Source organism: Grus americana, chromosome 4 (genome assembly GCF_028858705.1).
Source record: "Grus americana isolate bGruAme1 chromosome 4, bGruAme1.mat, whole genome shotgun sequence".
NCBI lineage: Eukaryota > Metazoa > Chordata > Aves > Gruiformes > Gruidae > Grus > Grus americana.
Window position 1 is genome coordinate 76,857,387 of NC_072855.1, and position 21,614 is coordinate 76,879,000.

A 21,614-nucleotide genomic window follows, 5' to 3' on the forward strand; every position below is an offset into this window, starting at 1 on the left:
CAGGTTGTAACTTTAAAGTTGAACACAAGTGAAATGAATTAGGAAATTGATTTTTTAATTTTTTTTATGATATACCATCAAAAAAAGCCTGCTTTAAAGATATCTGAAATCTAGGAGAGTCTCTACATCAACTCTAACTAGTTTGCTATAATGTCATTGGGACTGCAAAGGCATATTTTCACCAAGGAGGAATTTTTTCTGCAGTTTTGGATAGGTGTACCTAGATTGTGTTTTCCTCCCTCTCTCCCCTCCTTTGTGACGGAGGAAGTTATTTGCACCCAGGTGCTTTGACACTTGACTTACATTCTCCAGGTCCTTCTGTAACCAGCTCTAATCTCATGTTTTCTGCTTGTCACCTAACCATATCTGTACTTTTTTCCTGACTGGCACCACTTTTCTTAGCTGCTTCCATATTCAAAGAAGGTTATCTTAAAGGACTGCTGCCTCTGTGAAGCCTAGTTTGTCTTTTTACTTTTTGTAAGAAACACCTCTTTGCCCATATTCTCAGAAATAGGGTAATCACTGAAATATTTTAAAAATTTTTTAAAAATCTGCTACAAAAACTTGATCAATTGTATTTATCCAATTTTCCAAAGTTTCTACTCCAATCTGTTGTTTTCCCCACAGATCTATGTTTTAGTAGTTGGCAGAGGATCACTTATGCACAAGTCTGAGGAGCAATGTTGCCTCAAGCACTGAACTTTCACGATAGTGTGATGGTTTGGATCTGGCACTTTTTGATTTGAGCCCTTTCTAATTAGCCTGGAAATAACTTCATCAGAATACAGGAAGGATGAGAGGAATAGGGGGGCAAAATGAGGAAAAAACAACCCCAAAAAACCTCAAAACCCTGTTCTTTTTTCCATAAAGCCTTTCCTTCCAAAATGAGAATGAACAAGAGATGTTCCACAGTAGCAAGACAATGGTAATTATCTAAATGAAATCCTTGCAATTTAGTTTTATGAAGAGCGCAAAGCTAAAGGGAGCTGCTAAGATTACAGCTATGAAGTATGGCTTTGTGCAAAAACCTTATGTGTCTGTTCAGAGTTTGAAGTAGTGAACACCGCTTGTTACTTAATGAGGGCTACATCAGCTCCCTCTTTCCCCAGACATTTATCAGTTAAGTGAGGTTCAACGATGTGCTGAGGAGTCCTTCATTCTTTGACTGAAACACCTCAGAGCTACCCTACACTGCTTGTTGGTGAAGTAATCTGTGTGTGTCTGTATGTTGCAGCTAGAGTATCTAGGGGCTATTTAAGGATGTCATCCTACTGAAAAGAGCATAAGGAGTTGGTTTCAGTGATCTATGTTTTACAGCTAAGTATCTGTGGACCAAACAAGAATCTGGATGAGGAGAAGGGTCTTGTAGCCCTTGTGGTACATAAGGCTGAAGTTGCTCTGTAGAGAGAGACAGTTATTCCCAGAGTTGCTACAGGTTGGCTGCTGCAGCTTGAGAGACCAGTGCTCAGCCTTGAAATCACATCAGCATGCCCTTGGGTTCATGTAGGGCATGGATATGTGATGGTAGGAGTGTGTGTGTATGAATACATGGAGGTGAGCAAACACAACTAGCAATCCTGGTATGTGTGTTTTGATTACATTTACTTAACATTTTTACTTCTATGTACACCTCAGTAAGTAAAATCATGGAATCATAGAATGGTTTGGATTGGAAGGGACCCTCAAAGCCCATCTAGTTCCAACCCCCCTGTCATGGGCAGGGACACCCTCCACTAGACCAGGTTGCCCAAAGCCCCATCCAGCCTGGCCTTGGACACTGCCAGGGATGGGGCATCCACAGCTTCTCTGGGCAACCTGTTCCAGTGCCTCACCACCCTCACAGGGAAGAATTTCTTCCTAATATCTAATCTAAATCTCCCCTCCTTCAGCTTAAGCCCATTACCCCTTGCCCTATCACTACATGTCCTCCCTCTCCAGCTGTCAAATAAAAACTACTGCCTGTATGTAGACATTCTGGCATACAGGAAAGGATTCTGTGGATAAGACTCGAGCTTCCTTTATATTTTTGATTCAGTAATCAAGATTTAAGTTATTTTATAATTTTTTTATTTGTCCAGTTTCCCCCAGTTATTGTTTAATTGCCTCCTTTAACCAGAAGCTGATGATCCCCCTGGCTGCATAAAGCCACTCAATTGGTTTTTAAAAAATACGTCTGTGGCTTTAGGGAGTTTACTTAGAAGTTAAGAAAGAACTATGCAGGCCCCTCTGGCTTTGGGACCCTGGACATGGTTTTAGTAGGCTTCACAGGTTAAAAACCACAACCTCTCTGTTGGTAAGCATGGAAACAACTTTAACTTGCCAGGGGTTGCATGGGACAGTGAAGAATTACTAACCACATAAAATATAATTTTTGAAAAAAGGATGGGAAAAAAATTCTGTCCTTGACGATGTGTTTAGTGAGTTGATGTATTCCACAGTCTTGCACATTCCCAGTGCAACAGGTACTAAAGGCATGGCTGTGGTTTGGGGTGTTTTCATGCCAGGCTGCACTGCAGGATGTAGTTGTCTGCCATCTGTATGTCTGCAGAGCCACAGGAAGGTGAGGGTTTAACACAGTTCCTCTCCTCCTGCTCTTTCGTGCTGCATTCTCATCAAGAGTTCAGTTTTCCACACCACCACTGGGATCCAAACTGAAGCCAGAAATATTCAACAGGCGGTTTGCAAATAGGAGGGTGTGGGCTGAATTCGGGTTTATTGGTTTGATTTTACTAGCATTTTCTTCCCATTTGTATCCAGCAAGTTCCATGTTGTACCTCTTGTTAAACTGCTTAAAAACTCAGATAACTCATACCAGAATTCAGCTTGTCTGTGAACATAAGTATTTCTTCTCCAAATCTTCCCAAACGTGAAATACTCCAGCTGAAAGCAGGCAGGGTGAAGTGATGGAACGTTTTGTGTCCAACTGTGCTCCGTAGTTGGCCTGCAATGCAGACCAGCCTGCTAGGGAAAGACCGCCCATGAGTCCTCCCAAGGCAACCACCTGTCTGCAAAGCAGGATTAGGGGAAATCATCAGGCTTCCAAAAAAGCAAAGGTGTTTCCTTGAAGGTCGCAATAAAGAGAGAAAGGCAATGTGGAAAGGTAAGTGATGGGAGGCAGGCAGAGATTACAGAAGATGATGGGATGAGATGTCTCACTGCACTGGCGATGTATTTCTAAGAGAATAACTCTTCCTGCCTGCCTCTGGGCTGGTCCCTCCTCAGGTACTTTGTTGTGCAGAAAACCTGGTCCTAAATTGTGCTTAAATTCTTCCAGCTTAGCCTTGTTTGACGAGCAATGCTGCCTTTGGAGGGACATTAGCTCCTAAGTGTCTTCGTGCTCTGTCACTCAGCATTCCTGGAAATGGTTTCTGATCTTTTTGTTCTTGGTGGCTGGTTTTCTGTTGTTCTGGTTTTTTTTCTTTTAAAGGAGCAAGGCAGAAAGATTTCCAGCAAGTGTACTTAATGTCGCTTTATTTGGCATGCAGTGTTGACTTCCTTTTCCAACTGTGCAAAATTGAAAAGACAGTTGAAAAAAAGATTGATTTTGGAGATTTTCCCTGAACCCAGTTTTTTAATGAAATATTCTCTGGAAAAGAGGTTTATTGCTCAAAGCCTACTCAGAGCAAGAACCCTTTTGCATGCCACAACCGCTGGCATGTATTCCCTTTTTCACTTCCAAAGTTAATCTCACTGTATTTGTTTTCTTGACAGAAAGATTCTTGGTACATGTATTTAAGAACCCCATTTACCCCTTCAGAACATCAAATGTAACTACCAGATTTCTTTGACCTAAACTGTACATTTTTATTTTGGATCCATTTATAGTAGGCACAGGGAGAAGCCGAAATGTAGCCCTTCACCTACCTCTCAGTAGAGAGAACAGCTGGTTACCACCTCGTCTTGGCACGCCTAGGGAAAGCAGAAATCAACCTGCAAAGCCCTAAGGATGCCCAGATGAGCACATGAAGAAGTACGTGTATGCTTACTTTCAGTATAATAGCATCTCTTTGTTTCCTTCCACACTCTGCTGCTTTCCAGATTTTTGCCCTCAAGGTACCTACTTTGCGGCTATAATGTTGTTATAATTACAGCTAATTAGAAGAAGAGGAGGGAGAAGTGTGGGGTTTTCCACTGAAAATAATGACATCTGTAGGGAAGGGGCAGGGGGGAATGAAAATCTGAAAAATGGATTTGTGGAGATCTTCAATGAAAACCAGACAGAAAAAAAGTCAATTAACTGACATCTTATTTTTCCTGGCAAAAATCCCAGACCCTAAACATTTTTGGTATTAGCCTGTCCTCAGTGTATACATTATGTTAGAAATTATCAGTGCTCCCAACTAGTCAAGACAGATTTAATTACCAGCCTGCCATCCCCACTGGGAATGAAAATGTGATTATTTTCAGGATTTTTACTGATACAACTTGATTTCTGCTACTGCAATGTAACAGAAAGGCCATTAGCACACCTTTAATTTCTGACTTCGGAACATGAGAAATTGCCTTTTAAAAAAGACACTGCTTTTAAAAGTTATCTTAAGCTAAAAATCACAGAGCATGTTGTAGTCTTTGAGAATACCAGTCAGAAAAGTCTCATGTGAGGACAAATGGGATATGTAATTTAAACAGCTGTGTGATTTGATAATTTTATTTCTATGAAACAACATATCAGGATTTATCATTCAGTACCTGTTAGATGTTAAATGGCTTCACACATGCTGGCATTTTTTTTCCTTTGAGAATGAAACATAGGGAGGAATCAAGGCATTTAAGGAAACTTGCCTGAGAGGGGGCGTCGATGGTGGTCTTCTGGTGATAGGTGATGTGGCGGCTGTTTTCATTAAACAGTTCTCTTTCTTGGTAACCTGATGAAGCATCCATCTGCTTTCTGGAAATATCCTTAGCTCCTCATTGATCATCTTAGGAAGTGATGTAAAACTTCCTTCCATGCCATTTGCTTGTTAAAGTAGCAGCTAAGTGCTACCTGTCCTCATTATAGGGACTCCACCTCCCTTTGCCTGTTTGTATGTGGTTTAAGTGTAAAAGTCCTCTGTGCTGGGCTCTGAAGCCTGCTCCTACTGTGAAATATCCAGAAGGTTTTCTGAATGGTTAATGCTGTCGTAGATGAGAGAGACTCTTCAGTTTTGGGAGCTACATGTTATATGTTTGCCTTTCTTCTCTGGCAGACCGTGCCTGCAATACCATGGTATCTGCTGGTTTGCACCAGGAGCCAAAAGCGTCTTGGCATAAGGAGGGTGACCTCAGTGTGTCCCAGTGGGACTCGGGACTGGGAAGGAAAAAAATAATTGAAGGACAACCCCACTGTATAGCTGCCTGAGGTGTTTGAATATCCAAGTCCTCTCTTCTTTTTTTTTTTTTTTTCCAAATTGTATTGTTATATGAATACTAATATTTAATGTGAAGCTTGGAAGCACATTTCTTGTTAGAAAAGTTTTGTTTGACCCTCTTTGTTGTTATAGGTGTCTGTTTACATGAAATGAACACGCAAATACTTATATTTATCTTTCTTGCACAAAGAACCAGTCTGTTAATTGTTGCTCTTCCTGGCTTTTGTGAACAAATAACATGAATTTCAGCTCTGATACTACCTGTAAGGAAAAGATGGCACTAAAATTGATGATTCATGGTACTGCTGCTTGCTACAAATGTGGACCTTTTGGATCAAGTTTTCTTTCATGTACATTTGGATATCATCAACACTGTGGGTTTGGAAGTGAATGATGGTGTTTCTGTGTAGCAGCTGCAGAGCAATTCTCCTAGGCAAATTCAAAACCCTGCTGGAAATATTTGACTCTTAATGTTTCTCTTGTAAGCAAAATACTGTGTGCACTTGTGTGTGTGCTACTAGCGACGTGTTACAGCATTTCCAGAATCTTTTGAAACTTCAGGAAGGAAGTATGTGTTACATTGGCAATAGTTTATTTTCTTTCTTCAGTTTTATTTGGTTTTCCTAACTCAAGTGAGTTACTATCTAACACATCTTTGAACCACAGACACCTCTTTAGCTGTAGGTGCTACTACCTAATTCTTTGCTCTGTCATACCTACTCTCTTGGGTGCACCTAAGTGCTAATGTATACCTATGAGCACTGCTGAATGTCAGCTGTTCTTTTTAGAGGTCTAGAAAGATTTTACATGGGGGCTTTAGGTTATTAGACCCTACTGTTTGCTCTGTATCAACAATCAGGACTAGATGAAAGCTGAGAAAGAGGCAGGCTACTGGTGCACTACATGATATCCCTGCCCTCTTCTGCTTCTTCACACTTACTGCCATTTGTATTGGTTTGATTACAGACTTGTAATGCTGCAAAGTATTGGCTCTGGGGATGTGTACCTATGTGTAACAAAATAGAGGGAAATTAATCATAAGTGAGTTGTATTTCTCAATGTCAAAATAATTTGTCTTGATTTATTTTTGCAGATTCATCCTCAGAGAAGGGAGCCCATCGCTGACAGCACGTGACCTGGAGAAGTATAGACCAAAGGCAGCAAGCTAGTCTTGCAACTTCATTAGTCTGTTTTGTTCTGGGGTTTTTTTGCCCCTAGCTCCTTATCTCTTCAGTGCATGTTATTTATGCCTGGTGAAATCCTCGTGAGGACAATAGAAAAGCAGATCATACAGGCTAGTGATCCTCACGATTCAGTTAAACTCTGCTAGGAAGCCTTATTGCCCTTTGTTCTGAAGATGCTGTTTGTGCTGCCTATGAGAATCTGTTAAAAAGCCTTATGAGAAAAGATGCAGCTATTGCTGGGGATTCAGAGGCAGTCACATCTGGTTTGAATTCAAGAGCTTATAAGCCCAATAGTGTGATATTTTTTGTTTGAGAATTATCGTCTTTTTTTATTTGATTCCAGGGAATGATTTGTTGATACGCCATCTTGAATTCTGTACTCTTTTTTCCTGATTGTTTGATAAAAAGGAAATCTTCTTCACTGTTTTAACATATTTGTGTAATTGCAAGCAGGGTACCGCTGATGCCGGGCCAGGTAGAAGATGTCTACTCCCCTTTTTGAGTCAAGGCCAGCTCTCCTTTTGTTTTGGCTCCAGAATTATATGAAAAACATAATCACAGTTTCTTCTGTGTGTACTTACTTTTATCAGAAGAATTTTAGTATAAATATTGAATGGGTTTAACTTCTTAACAAAAATGGCTTTATATTTCCAAACGATTCTTGTAATGAATCTGAACATCGTTGTGTAATCTCTAACCTGAGAATAAAACCTGGCTTTTTAAATGGAATTGTATTTAGACCATGAATTTTTTTCAGAAAATTGGGGTGAATGGATGTTCAGCAAACATTACTTGTTAATCTACTTGCAAGAATGTCTCTTCCCTTCAGGCTTTTAAGAGGGCAGCTGTTGGGATACAGGTACCCAACCTGCTGGGATCCTACCTGAAAGAACGAACTGAGATTTTTGCAACATAAGGCCACAGGAGATGTCCTGTGTACTTTCCGTATAGCTCAGAAGTAGTTGATACGAGTTTAAGTTCCCACAGAAACAGCTTTTTTGAGCTGTGCAAAGACAGGGTCATTAGAGATCTCCTGCGTGTGTCATTTCTGCTTTTAGAACAGGTATTTGCATTCCCATCAATATACAAAGACCAGTGCATTAAAATAATAACCTTACAGGATTAAATATGTTCAGCATTTCATTTTGGACACAATGGGGAACAGTGCATGGGAAAGGATTTTTCTACTGTTATGCTTTACAGCGATGCTGCTTTTGCATACACTGGTCAAAGAAACAACACCCCTAACAGAATACCAACTCAGGAAGAACATGAGCAAAGCACCAAGCAAACCAGCCTCTAGAGAGAAATTGCTTTTTCATGAAGTAGTGAAAATTAGAGTCTGACTGCAACATTAGCTACAAAATGAACTTCCGAGTCTCTGTTAGAGAGATAGGAGTTTTTATCTCTGCATGAATTTGGAGCTGGCTTACAGACACTATAGCAGCGGATAGTTTAACCAGCAAACAATATAACTGCACTACTCCTGATTAGTGATTTGGCTAATAAGGGTGAGATCATGGAAAATGCTAATGCGATGCCTTCGGAAAATCCAATTATAATGTAACCTAATTCAATGCAAGCTCTCAGCAGGTGACCAGTACTGTGGGCAGAGCACCCCACACTCAAAGACATCGTGAATCCTCAAAACAGACAAGCTTCTGTGTGGTTGGTGTGGGAGGCAACAAACCCCCATTTCATTAATTTCTACTATTTTCCCCAACTAACGGCGAAGGTTTGTGCCTTCCATTTGTGGCGCTTAACTCATTATCTGACAGCTTGTGCAAGCATTATCTGGCCCAAGCGGATGATTCAACGCGAGCCGTTCACAGTAAGAAAATAGAGTTTGCAGGGCTATTTCCCCCCCTTCTGTTTAGTCACAGGCTTTTAATGTTTGGCCGCCTTGGGTGCAAGACTGTAAACCTTGACTCACACAGATCCTAATCACCTGAAGTGTGGGGTATTCCTTTTATTATATGATAGAGAATTTGTATCTTTTAAAATGCATATAAAATGCCTGTACAGTTGATTTTCCTCTTAATTTTCTTGTAATGATGTATGTTTCCCAAATGCAGGTGCTGTCATCTATTTGAATCAGCATGATCAGACTCAAACACCCCAAAAGGATATGCTTTCTACAGTGACCCAGACAAGTTTGAGGGGGTGAGTTATTTTAGTTAAAATCAACCATAGTACTCATAAAAGGCATTTTTCCTTCAAGCTTTGCTGAAACTGGGTATCAGCACTCCCAGTTCTTCCTCTGGCCTTTTAAAGAACCTGCTTTTCCCAATCTCTGTTACGTATTTTATTTTCCAAACACCTGCCAAATTTTCCATCTGATTCTTTCTGTTTAGCTTTCTCCGATATTTTTTGTGTATCAATAGTGAGTGGACCAATTTAACAGTAAGGGCTGTAAATGTGTTTGTGAAAGGCCTTTTCTTTTTCCCCTCCTTTTCTCTGAGGAACTGCTCAGGGTTTGGGAATACTGGAATTGCTGTGCACATTGCAGGAGAAACAATTCAGATACAGAGAGTAACTTCCTTTTCATACCAGACCAGGCACTTACGTGAATAACTGAAGCTGTAACAGCAGTAATGAGCTACACCCGCGGTTTGTGCCTGCCAATTTCCTCTCTCACGGTGGCTTGGGAAAACAAGACAAGCATAAAGTGATTTTTCTGTCAAAACTTTTCAGCAGTTTAAAGGGGATGTTTTCACTTGTCTAGCAGAAAGACCAGTGTGTCTTCCATCGCTGCTGGCTAGTGTGCCCGCCAGGCAAGATGTATCAGGAGTGTTTGACGTGTATCCCTGCATGACCATGTTACAAGGACTCGACTGCCATATTAAAAATGCTTACAAGGTGGTGAACTTTTAGGTGTGTGATAAGGAAACGGCCCAAAATGAAGCTGATATTACTTCGCGTGTTAAAATGATGGGGGTGTGTCTAGGCATGGATTGCAATCAGCCCTTGGAAAGCCTTGTTACTTCTGGTGGGAGCAAGTGTGTTAACACAAGTTTGTACAGATTCTGAATGGCGAGTTATGATATCTAATAGACACACAAAATTTTATTAAATTACAGATTCTAGAGAATATTTTATGTATGTTTTGGCATGGGTTTCTGTAGACTTTTCTTCTAAACGGAACTTTTTCCATTTGATTGTAGTGTTAGATATTAACTATTGTGGAGAAATTTTCATTTCTATGAATGAGAGCAAGTCTTCATATATCAAGTTAAGTTATCTGCTTACAATATTATTTTACATTATTTTTAACATGATATGCTGGATTCACTAAATGATGTTTTGATTACCATAACAGTAATTATCCAGCCTTAAAATGGGAGCACATTTGAACTCATGGAGTCATTAACACAAATGAGGTACTTAAAAGCTTGGGGGTCTTTAGGGAATTTTTTTTTTTTTTTGGTGGAGCTAGCAGATGTGACACCAGCATTTTGCTGACTTGAAGTTTTTTGTTTTGATTCACCACTGTTTTACTTCCCAGGTATTTTAAGCTCTGTGCCTTGACGAAAAAGTATATTGTTTCAAAATTGTCTTTTTCTTCTGAAGGCCTGACGTGCTATTGGTGGCAGTCATGTCAATGCTTATTACATTCTGTTTCTGTAGATGTTTCTTTCTACTCTTATGCATAGATAATGTGTGGCATGATACGAAGATTTCATTGGTGATAAATTGTCTGTCTTTATAAATCACTAAACAGCATCCCTCCTTAGTCTCAGGCTGTCATTTGTTTCAGGAAGGAAAAATTGATACTTTGAAATTGCTGATAAAAGCTAGGAGCTGTTTTAATTGCCTCAGACACTCTGGATACAAGAGGAAGTGGTTTCATGACAATGCTGTAGGCAAAGCACATTGGGTGCCCCAAATACACACCTACGCTATCCTAGAATAGGAAAGCTAGATATCACAGATGAGGATGATTTCTTAGATTACAAGCAAAATCCTGAATCACATTACTTTCCTCTTTGAATCTGTTCACTAGTTTTTTATCTTTTACTGCATCAATATTAGATTTCTTGTCCAAATAATAAACCTTCTCAGCTTAGAGTATTTCAAATCAGATTGAAGTTCTCTCTTGTTTAAAGGAATCCTCAAGTTTTAAAAATGATTTCTGTATTTTAACTTGGTTGTGAGAATGACAGAAGAATTTCTCTGATTTTTGCAGATGCAAGTTTAAAGGTCTGCAAGACACCACAGGGTGGAAAGTATTTTTTTGATTAATAAAACGCTTTCCCACCAGGAGCCAGGATGCTGGCTAATGCTGTGTTTTCACTGACGGCAGCAACAGCCTCGCTTCCACCTGCCCTATAAATGGGGAACACCCAGGTGCTTCCTGTTCAAGGGCTGCTTATGCGACAGCAAAGGGTCCACACTGGCCACCGACTGTGAAATAGGCTAGTTGTGGCGAGAGCAGGGCTGAGGGCAACGAGGGCAGGCAGGTAGGGTACGTGATGGGGCACGGTTCCTGATACAATCTGTTGATTGCTGTAGGAGTTAGGATCTTGGAATACTGGGACTGTACATTGCAAATTTGTTGGTCTAATGGGAGGTATCAGACCAAGGAGGGGGTCTGGGGCTCTTCCCGTGGCCAAGGGAGAGGATTTGGAGAAGGGAAATTTCATGGAGTGAAAGCAGGATGTATGCTGCTCGTGTTTGTATTGCATGACCTGATTGAGAGAAATTACAGCTTTGACGAACGGTAAAGCTTCTTTGTTGGCATTTTCATCAGATTGGTTTCTTTCATTTAATTATTTAGTTTAGTTCAGAACAGAGAAGGAGATGTTATCATTTTCTTGGAGGAAGTTTTCATTTTGTGCCTTACTGTGTTCAGGCATCCTGTATCTCAGCTTTTGGTCATGTAAACCCCAAGTTAATCGATTTAAGGCAGTGGCATTACCCTCTAGAGCTCGCATAGATCCTCTGCAAGTTATTCACAAAACAAGCTATCTCTTTGACTAAATATAGCAGTCACTTAAAATGTTACTTAAGGCTAGGCATAAAGCACCAGCCAGATTGTTTCCCTGCGCTAAAAGTTGGGAAAGAGCTGCACTTTTCTGAAGATAGATAGAGCTGTTCTTTTTGTAATTCCTCTTCTTTTTCAGTCTTTCTCTACAATGCCAAATCTGCAGCCTGTCCTTTGTAGTTATAGTCCAACCTGGAATCTGTAGAAATAAAATGTCAGAAGAAACAATCCTAGTTGTGCTGAACAGAAGGACTAGCAATGATACCAGAAAAACATGGTCATCGACACCAAAGAGCAGGATATTTCAAATAAAATTATTTCTGCATAAATGACCTGTTGGGACACCAAAACAGCTTTGAAGGGGAAATCAGTCTCCCCTTATTTTCAGCTTTCTTTTAGGAAGGAACATTATGGCCATACAGGAAAAAAGTTCATCACTTATGAACTGGTATAACAATGTTCTCTTACATCGGCAATAGCAAAGGAGGGATTACTTTATTCCCTGTTACGATTTCCCTGTGGTCAAGAGTTAGTGATGGTGGGGATACAAAACAGGGGACTTGGATCCTCCAGTGATGTACTTGCTCTGGAAGGGAATGGAACCTGCTAAAATTAAGTTTGAGGCATGAATATTGCATTACAGTTGGCTAAAAGCAGGCTTGAGTCCGGCTCAGTAATACCAGCAAAATTGGTTGCTCACAGGGATTGCTCCTAATCCTTAATAGTGACAATTAAAATTCAAAGTGTGTGTGTGATGTTGTTATCTCACTGTTCATGGCTTCTGAAGAGACATTTGACTTCCCTGAGGATTTGGGTGTGGTTGGGTCAGAGCACTGTAGCTGCTTTTCTATTTCTGTCTGATAAATTAATAGCTCAAGACTTTGAAACTCAGCTAAGAAAAAGCTGCAAAACCAGAAAACCTCACCACCAAATCAAACCCACTGGGTTACAAGGTGACTTCTGTGAATCACAATTCTGCATTACAAGATACCTGTTGGGCAACTGAAAAAAAAAATCCCCAGGAAAAAAAAAAAGCAGCAATTAATCTGAATGTGCTGTTAATTTAATAGTATTCCCATGGGGAGCCTTAGACAGTGCTACTATTCACAAGCTTACCATGACTTCCTACTGTTCCACAGATGCTTGTGACAGGCTCCACATTTCATGCTCGTTGCTCTGAAGTCCTTTACTTTGGAGTCACAGCAAACCGTCTATTTGTATTTTATGAGTCAAACAAGGTTTATGGAAAGTAAAATTCCCATTGGAAGTGAACTTAGAAAGGTGGTGCTGTACTGCCAGGAAACTTTTTGAAATAATTGAATTCTTATTAATAGAAATTTTTGCTTTGATGAATGCAAACATTCAAGCTATAGCATGTTGTGAGGTGCTCTGTATCTGAAAGCACAGATAAGAGACGTGGGAAAGGCAAACAAAAAACCCTCTGAGTAGTACAAGGGAGGGGGAGAATATTAATAAGAAAGGAACATCCCTTACGAGTTTCTTGTTTGTTCTGATTCATTCAGCTTATTCCACCCAATTTTGTTTAATTTCTGTACGTAAACATCACTACTGTTTACAAGCAGTATTTCATTTTGTTTTAGAACAGCTTAATCTTATGGAGACTGTAAGCCTTTCTTCATCTGAGAAGAAAACGATACAGACATTGCACCTTGATTTATGTATGCTAGCAGGGCGTCACACTGACACGGTATTTCATGACTACTAAGTGGATATTGTTCATCTTGGTCAATCGTTCTCAAAAATACTACATTTCAGTTGCAGGCATCTAAATTTCCATTAAATTCTTCAGGCTACTTTAAACTTCTACAGATGATTCCCTGAAATTCTGCAGACTTCCTGCCTCTGAAGTCCACAGAAATGTGGTGGGGCTCTGCAGAGCCAGGCTGATTCTGGCTTTGCTAAGCTGCATGGGTTTTCCTTGCTCTATAGGATAAATGTGTGTAGATAACTCAAGTTCTTCCAGGTGATCTAAGGACTGTACGCGCAGGTGGTGACATTCATACACACGTGAACACATCCCAGTTTGTGCTCACGTGAGTACTTGCATGTTTATATTATACACATAGAAAATAAGTGTTAGTTACAAAGGTTGGAGTGTGAGGGCAAAATATATAAATGTACATATTTCCTCTAGGAGAGAAATCTACAGGATTGCAAAAACTTTTAACCTGGCCACATAACAAGAGTCAGTATGCTGTGTCCCCAGGGGAAAGCGTTGCAGTAAGAGAAAATGAAGATTCCTTTTTAACCTGGAGTTCAAGCTTCACCAGGCTCTAATTTTTAAGTCTTCCCAGGCTGAGAAGCTTTGCCTGTGTTAATGATGCGTTGTATTCAAGACTGGCAGAGTCCGCTCCCTGCCACTGTGCTTGCTTTCTCAGCGCCAGCTTTCTGTTTATATGCTGGTGAGGGAAAAGTGCATTTCCATTGATTTTTATTTACTCTTTTATAAGAGTACTTTGAGTTTACTAGAACAGTTTAATTGGGCTCCAAAGCAGTCTGTCCCGCTCACAAAAGCATACTGTTGTTTGACTTCTGTTTTTCCTTTCGGGATGAGGGGCCTCCGGAACTAAATTACAGTCTCCTCTCTGCCCGCAGGCTGCAGAAAAGCTTGTGGTGCACCTCTGTGAGCGTTGCTGGAGTGGTGATGGGCAGCGGACACTTCTCCTCTCCTCGGCCCCCTTCACCCAGTGGCTTGTGGTGTTTCAGCAGGAGGGAGAAGGTCAGTGCCTCTCCAGCAAAGCTGTGCACACAGCCAAGAGGAAGGCTGGATTTGTCTGAAATTACATAATTTTAGATAAGCCTCAAAAAATACCTTTCCTTTGTAGTGAGAAAGTACAGTATAAAAATTGGCTTCCCCAAAGGCTTCCTGGGCCATTCTGTCACATCACAGAGCTAGTTTCCATTGTGCAAGGCACAAGCTCTTCTTTACAGGGAGTGAATTATTTTTAGGAGTTCCCAAACACAGGTACGACCCTGCCTTACCCTTGCATGGAGGGGAAGGGAACCAGGCGGAACAGGTCTATGCTCTTTACCTGGTTTCTTACAGAGCAGTGTTTATGAAGCTGTGCTGGCTGAGTGTGCATACATGTGTTTGCCAGACCTTCCCAGTGACTTTGCAACATCTGTGAAATGTCATATTTGCCAGCGTCAGTCAAATTTGATAGAAAGCCAGCAGGTCTCAAGGGTTTTAGCTTCCTCAAGGTGGGCAGGTAGGAGACAGGAGAACCTCTTAGCTCAAGGAAATCTCAGCATGAACTCTGGGCTTATTAGCATTGGAGAATCCACACAGGACCTCAGCCAGGTGCAACCCGTCCCTAGGACACCCAGCTTCAGTGACCCAGGGCCATGCTGCCTGTTTGATCTCCGTCCCTGGTCCTGCAGGCTGGTGAGATTGTTCTGAGGGAGAGAGGCAGGCCACAATGAATAAATGTGGGATGTGCATGTTAGGCACTGTGGGCACTCAGACAATTATGCCATTAGTGTGATGTTTTTCTTGATATTACAGTGTGCATGACCTGAATTTTGCAGCATTAGGCATGCGATCAACTTCTGCCTGAGTGGTTATGTTGCAGACAATACGGACATTTTACTAATCTATGTATTCTTTCCGTAAGAGTATTTTGTTTCATACTCTTCATTTTGTTTAGGAACTGCTGTCTTTCAGAAGCCTGACTGATAAAGCTGTAGAAGGCAGATAGGTGGGTAAGAGTGATCAATCTTTATGGTCATATAACACAAGGCAGGGTTACACAGGGTTACACTCATGTAACATGACAGGTTGGTTTTCCAGTGTTTCCAGTTGAGTAATGTTTCCCTGAAAGAAATCTTCATCTTTATTCAGTGCTCTGAAGAGGTATCACGAGGGGAGCACACACCAAAATAGTGCAACCTCATGTATAAAATTAAGCCTGGTGCATTCCTCTATTTAGGAAACTGAGGCTTTTGTATTTTTGATAGTCGTGCGTTGATGAAATTGTATGTCAGCAGAACAGTAAAATAAGAACATAAAATGTCAGTAATACATGTGCACATTCAGGTATGTATACATAAAAATCAGGACTTGTTCCAGAGGATGGAGTCCAATGTGTCTGTTTTCATCAGTGGGAACTTTGAATAAGGGTATCAAAACATAGTCATTGCTGTACAGACTCATCTCTGCTTTGGAGATCATAAAATTCTTGAAACAACTGCATGTGTGACTATACACTGGGAGGAAGCTTTATTGACTCTAGAGGGAACAAGCACATAAATGTAGAACATTTCTAATCCAGAGCCAGGCCAATTCAGAGGAAATCTGTAGTGTCATCAATAAAGCAGGAGAACGTTACATATTAGTGTATGATAAATGAGTTGATGGGCTGGCAGCTAATATAGAAAATAAACTGAAATGTCATAATTGATGCCAGGCTGAAGTTAGTGCAGCTGAAGTGCTTTGACGCTGATCTTCCCTTGATTTGGCAGTGGGATTTCTGTGGACATGGTCATCATCATCTTGATGATTTCACAGAGAAACCACGCTATCTTCTCTGGAAAAGTGGGATGCAATAAGCAGCACCTGAAGATGCTCCCTTGTCTGCATAGTGCCAGACCTTTACTGAAGTGGCATTGCGTTGCTGTGGCTAAGCTGTAGCTAGTGCTAATGCAGTCTCCCTCTTTAATTCTCCATCATCCCATTTCTTTCCTAATAGGAGTAAAATATCATTTGAAAACAAATGTGCTGCATCTTATCTTGCTTTCAAAGATTATGATGGTGATGGGAAAAATGAGTGGTTTCTAAGCTGTGCATTTCCTATTTGGCTTTTGCTTGGTTTTAAAATGCTATTTCTTTTCCCTTTCTCCTTGCTGAGCCAACACTCACAAATCTTAGAAAGCGACCCTGAACCCTTGAAAAACCTGTTCTCTCAGCAACGCTGGGATTATTGCCAGGTAGGGGATGTCCTTATTTTTCAGGTCTTACCCTTGGGACAATTGGTAGCATCAACTGTTGGTTGTATGCGAAGGCATTGCATGGCTTTGCTCTCTCTGGCTGTGTTAGCTAGTTAGCACCGTGCGCATACTGTGTGTACAATATGATGGAATACTTTCCTCTCCCAGGGGGTACATGTTTGCCACAGGGACCTCCTTTTCCAAGTTTGGATTCTGATTATCCCCAGAAACATTAGCAAAAGAGGAAGAAAAGAGCTACGCGTGGGCCCCAGGAAAAAGTAGATTCCCCGTAAGAAACTCGGGGCTTGTGCAATTTTTGCCTGCATGTTTCCTGTGTTGAGTGTAAGAGGTTTTTTTAAGCAGTGATCTTAGTAACATTCCTCAGAGCCTTCCGGCACAGCAGGTTGTGGTGTTTACAGACAATAAATGCTGGTTCTGTGTGGAGGGCTGGGAGAAGAAACTGGGGTTGGAAAATATTTCATTGGCTCGTATGAAAAACCTTAAAGCCGGTGCTGAGAAAAATCATTATCTTTAAGCAAACAATTCCATTTGGAATAGTAATCGCCCAAAAGTATTTCCCGCCACTTAGTTCAGTGGCGCTCTTTCCACTCTGACTCCCTGATTTAGTTGACTCCCTGTGTTCCTCCAGCTGGTGTTGTAAAAATGAGAGGAAAGATTAAATAAATGTATCCCGTCAATTCCTCCTTGGCCCTTATGGCTTTGGTAGTAAGCTCATCTGCACAAATTTCTTAATGTCTTGAGGCAAGCTCTCCCATGGGCTTTCCTGAGGACCACACACAAACATTCAGTTCTCTTCTTGCATCTTTCTGTTAATTGCCCATCTTCTGACAAGCAGTCCTTGCATTTATCGAGAGTTGCAAGTAACTTCTTTTGAATAGCTCGGATGTGCTTAGCTACAAGGAAATTGTAAATAAAGTGTCTCTGTTGTGCCTTTTGATCCTCACAACATATGAATACTATGAAACAACAAACAAACTAGTCAGGCTTGTTGACTGCACATGCACATCTGAGATGATGTGCAAGCCATTCACATAGCTATATGAGTCCTGCTACCCTGCCCAATTTGTGGAGGCTCCTACCAGAGACAATACAGCGAGTGCTTCTGAAGGCAAACAAGTTACGTCTGTTCCCACATGCTGTATTCTGTAGTCAGAGACAAATTTCTGCTGTTATATAAAATGTTGGGTTTTAAGCTTTGCATAATTGTGTTCTATATCATTTTGATCTTGTGGTTTTTTTAAATTTTGCTTTCCTGGCCAATGCAATTTATTACAATTAACTTTAAATCTTTTGCATTGGTCTTTATCATCTATTCACTTGAGACGGGAAGCAATTACAGATCTTTGAAATAGATGTCCTACTTAGATTCAGCAAAATATCTTTAACAGGATCCGGTGTTTAATAAAAGAGGATTAAAAACTATGGTAACATCTTAAAGTGCAAACTTGGAAACGTTGTTGTTCCTGAGCTGTGCTGTCTTGCACTGATGCAGCCGGGTGCAGTAGCTGGAGAAGGTGCTGGGGGATTTGGGCTTCTGTCACTGGTTTGCTGTGCAACCAGAAACAAGTCCCACCTTGTTTTGTTGCCTAAAGACAGTCACCTAGTGCCATCTGGGATGCCACTGGGTATCCAAAACATCTGCAGATATGGTACTGGGCAACGGGAGGCTTACGCCCTTCAGTACGGGCAGCTATGGCCAAATAGGACCCCCAGAGATGTCTGTCTCAGAGGGTGTTGAGTGCTGAAACTGAAGTAGCCTTTAGTCTCCTTTGTTTTGTTTTCTCCATCAGTAAACACCATGATACTGGTTGCACAGGGATATTGTAAGGCTTGACATTGGAAAATGAATTTAAGAGAACTCCATAGGTTATTGTCAGAGACTCTGACACAAATCTGGTTACGACGTTCCTCTGTGAGAGCTGGACAACCAGGCAGGGTGAGCTTTCGGTTAGTTCTTTGAACACACAGTCAGGGTGGACCAAAGCAAGACCAACTCTGCGGCAAAGTACTGATGCCAGACAGCTGGTTGTGCCAATTCTCGTTGGAGGGGTTTGTCACTCTGTGTTTGGCCCTGAGGACCAAAATCAATCCCCAAAGTAAGTTATGGCTGAAATTCCCATGTATTGTTGGGGCACCTGAATTTGGCCCCGGGAGGGCTGGACGGATGCTTTGATGTTTTGGGAAAGTCCACCAGATGGAGCTCTTGTTTGAGGGATAAAGCTCCAGCAGGCTGCTGCAGAAGCTGAGAAAATAGGACATAGACCTCGTTTTTATTGGATTGTTTCACATATGGGGTTGAATTGAGCAAGCCTGGCTTCCCAAGCGCTTGCTTTTAACAGGAGACGTTTGATGTTAAAGATGTGGAAAAAGGAAATGTATTTTTACAGCTAGAAGTGCTTGAAGCTTTCATTGATGTTTTAATTTTCTTGTTGCTGACTTGTTTTAGCAGAACTGTTTTAGCATTCATTCCCTCAAATCTTTCTGTCCCTTAGTATGCTTCCCATATTTAATAATAATAATTACACCCCTTAGTTATTAAACCTATATAAAATCAAAGCACCAGAAAACTTGCTTAATAGTTTAGAGGAAAAAAAAATGTACAATGGGGATGTAAGAAAGAAAAGTATTCAACCTTAAACATAGTTTAAAGACTGCTGATGAAACTTTGGAGTGTGGCAAAGAAAGCAGAATTAAGTGTGTCTTAGTCTGTGGAGGTTTTTGAAAGACATAATCCATGAATTCAGAGGTCCAGCTACATGCCATTGCCACCGCAACTGCACTAGTTTGGTATGCACGTCACCTCTCAGGTTTGTGCCTCAAAAGCTTTTAAAAACACATTTTTAGAAGCACATTTGTTACTCATGTAATCAAACAACTACACTAATACATCAGAGCGCAATGTAAACACTCCAGCTATGAGGACATTATGCTTATCTTCAACATGGGTGGTACGAGCACTGATGAGATTTGGCCCCTGCTCCATGGCAGCGTGAGGTAGTAATAAGCCACGTTCTTCGTGGAAAGCAAAATGAATGGATATCACTAATTTCACTTTCTAATGAGACGGTCAAGTCATTGCAGCCTACCTTCGTTCTCCATAACACAACGTAGCCGTCCTGATGGCACCAGGGATGTCCTGGGGGCAATGTAAAGCTGAATTTGACTCGCTTGCTATCAGACTTATTTTAAGCTCCACCAACCAACAAAAATGTGTTGATACCAAACAGCCTCTAGTTTCAGACAACATGAAGCAGACCTACTGCCTTGTACCATGGGATTTCTGGATTTTGTGAGACAAAAAACAGTCAGATGATCTTTTATTCTAAATCATGTAGAATAAGCTTCCCTGCAATAATGCCTTTAGAAGAACCATTTCATAGCTCACCATCCCACTCTGTTGTTGCCTGGAGCTCTTTTCCACTCTGTATAAGTGAATGCCAGCACACAAAACATCACTGCTAATTGGTGGATGCTATTGGGTACATACACTTGGAAAAGAAAAAAGGAGCATATGGGAGTTAACATAGCTGGATGTATACTTTAAGTGCTGTGTGACAGCTAGTTGTAGTTTTACAGTAGCCAGACATTGCACCATGCTTAATTTAACCTCTTTTTATATTGTTACAGCCTGTAGAGCAGAGTGTGAAAATGGATAAAATTGAAACCTGGGGCTCCTCAGAGGAGAAGGGTTAAGAGTTCATTTCCTCGATGGTCCTTATCAGTAGTTACAGAGAATCAAATCTTAGCTCCAGTATATTTCAGATTGTCCCAGCAATGGTGTCATCTGGTCAATGACTGACAAATTTACCTTTTGCTCCTCAGCGTTTTCTGTCTATTAAGTAAATTGCATATTCCGATTTCCTAGGAATCGTGGGTGTCTGCTGATTAAATACACTCAGTGACATGAGCCAACACTTATTCTAGGCTATTCCAGCAAGAGAGCGCCATACCTACTGCACACAGCAACATTATATGCCGTAGATGTACAAAAATGCTAAGAATTCTGAGCATCTTTGTGCTACACTTGGTTTTGGATCTTCTGGGAAAGTCCAAAGGGAAAAATGTTGTCATGAGAGTGATTTGGGTGCTTCTGCTGAGTAGAGTTTGTAATATTTTTTTTTTCTCCTTGTCGTTGGTAACCAGAAGGGAAGAAGTCTCAGTCTTGAAATGGGAGCTGAGTATATCAAAGGCTGGTCTTCACCTTGAGGGAGGAAGGAGAAGACGAGGAGCAGGAGATTGATGCTGTGGATTTTTCAGTGGCCTGAAAGGAATTAGGACACTAAAGACTCCCCTTGTGTGTCCTATGTGAAGGCAAATCCTCCTCGGTCACTTGTTGTCGGATAAATCCAACATCAGTTCTTCAAATCAGTTCCAGTTTTCTCCCACATAAGTTGCAATCTTTTGTATTTTGCAGGTGAGTACTTAGAGTCCTCAAATTGGCCTTAAAAATTGTAATTACTCCTTTGGCACTGAGGTTTTATGAGGAGCAGAATGTTCTATTTATCCACATGTATGCAGAAGCTGTGTATATAGCTGAAGTTTAGAGCACATGAAGCATTAAATGCAACAAAAAAGTTAGTGTTTAGTTTTAAGTACCATTTTTGAACAGCTGATTATTGTTGCCAAGGAAAGAATTTGTTGCTCCATTGTGTGTGTAATACTGTGATCGAAAATAGTGGCTTGAATAAACACTTTGCAGTGACAGATCTCAAACAACTATTCTTTGAGGATAGGAATATAACAAGAACTTAGGCCTGGGCTGCGTCTGTGGGAACACCTAGTGACATAAGAATTAAAGGGTGCATGTTCTAGATCAAAGTAGCCTATACTTCATAATACATCTAATTATCATACCATTCTCCTTTATTAAATTCATTTGTTTTAATTAGAGGAATAGATATTTTTGCATCAGAGTTTAAGGGGTCTATTGGGCACTCGAAACTAAATCAATGGTTTGTTAACAATTTTATCTGGAAAGTAGATTAGATTAAATAATGTGAAATAGCATCACTTTTCTCAGTAGAATAAAGTTATGATTAAGAAATAATGCTTGGAGCATGAGAGCTCTGCTTGTCATTATTTTTCGTATTCAGATTTGGGATTTTACAGTGAAACCGTTCATCTTTAATC

The 21,614-nt window shown here is 40.7% G+C and overlaps 1 protein-coding gene across 6 annotated transcripts in view; it reads left to right on the forward strand.

The window, feature by feature from the left end:
- The window catches only part of TNIP3 (TNFAIP3 interacting protein 3), an 82,822-nt gene extending 61,582 nt beyond the window's left edge, over positions 1-21,240 (forward strand). For 5 of the 6 annotated variants that reach the window (XM_054823820.1, XM_054823817.1, XM_054823816.1 and 2 more), the window contains 3 exons: positions 3,826-3,970; positions 6,442-8,695; positions 20,628-21,240. In XM_054823820.1, the coding sequence (XP_054679795.1) occupies positions 3,826-3,944 (119 nt within the window). In that variant the 3' untranslated portion in view covers positions 3,945-3,970; positions 6,442-8,695; positions 20,628-21,240. The remainder of the gene's footprint in view (positions 1-3,825; positions 3,971-6,441; positions 8,696-20,627) is intronic. The other variant, XM_054823819.1, reaches the window with a different exon arrangement.
- Positions 21,241-21,614: the final 374 nt, after the last annotated feature.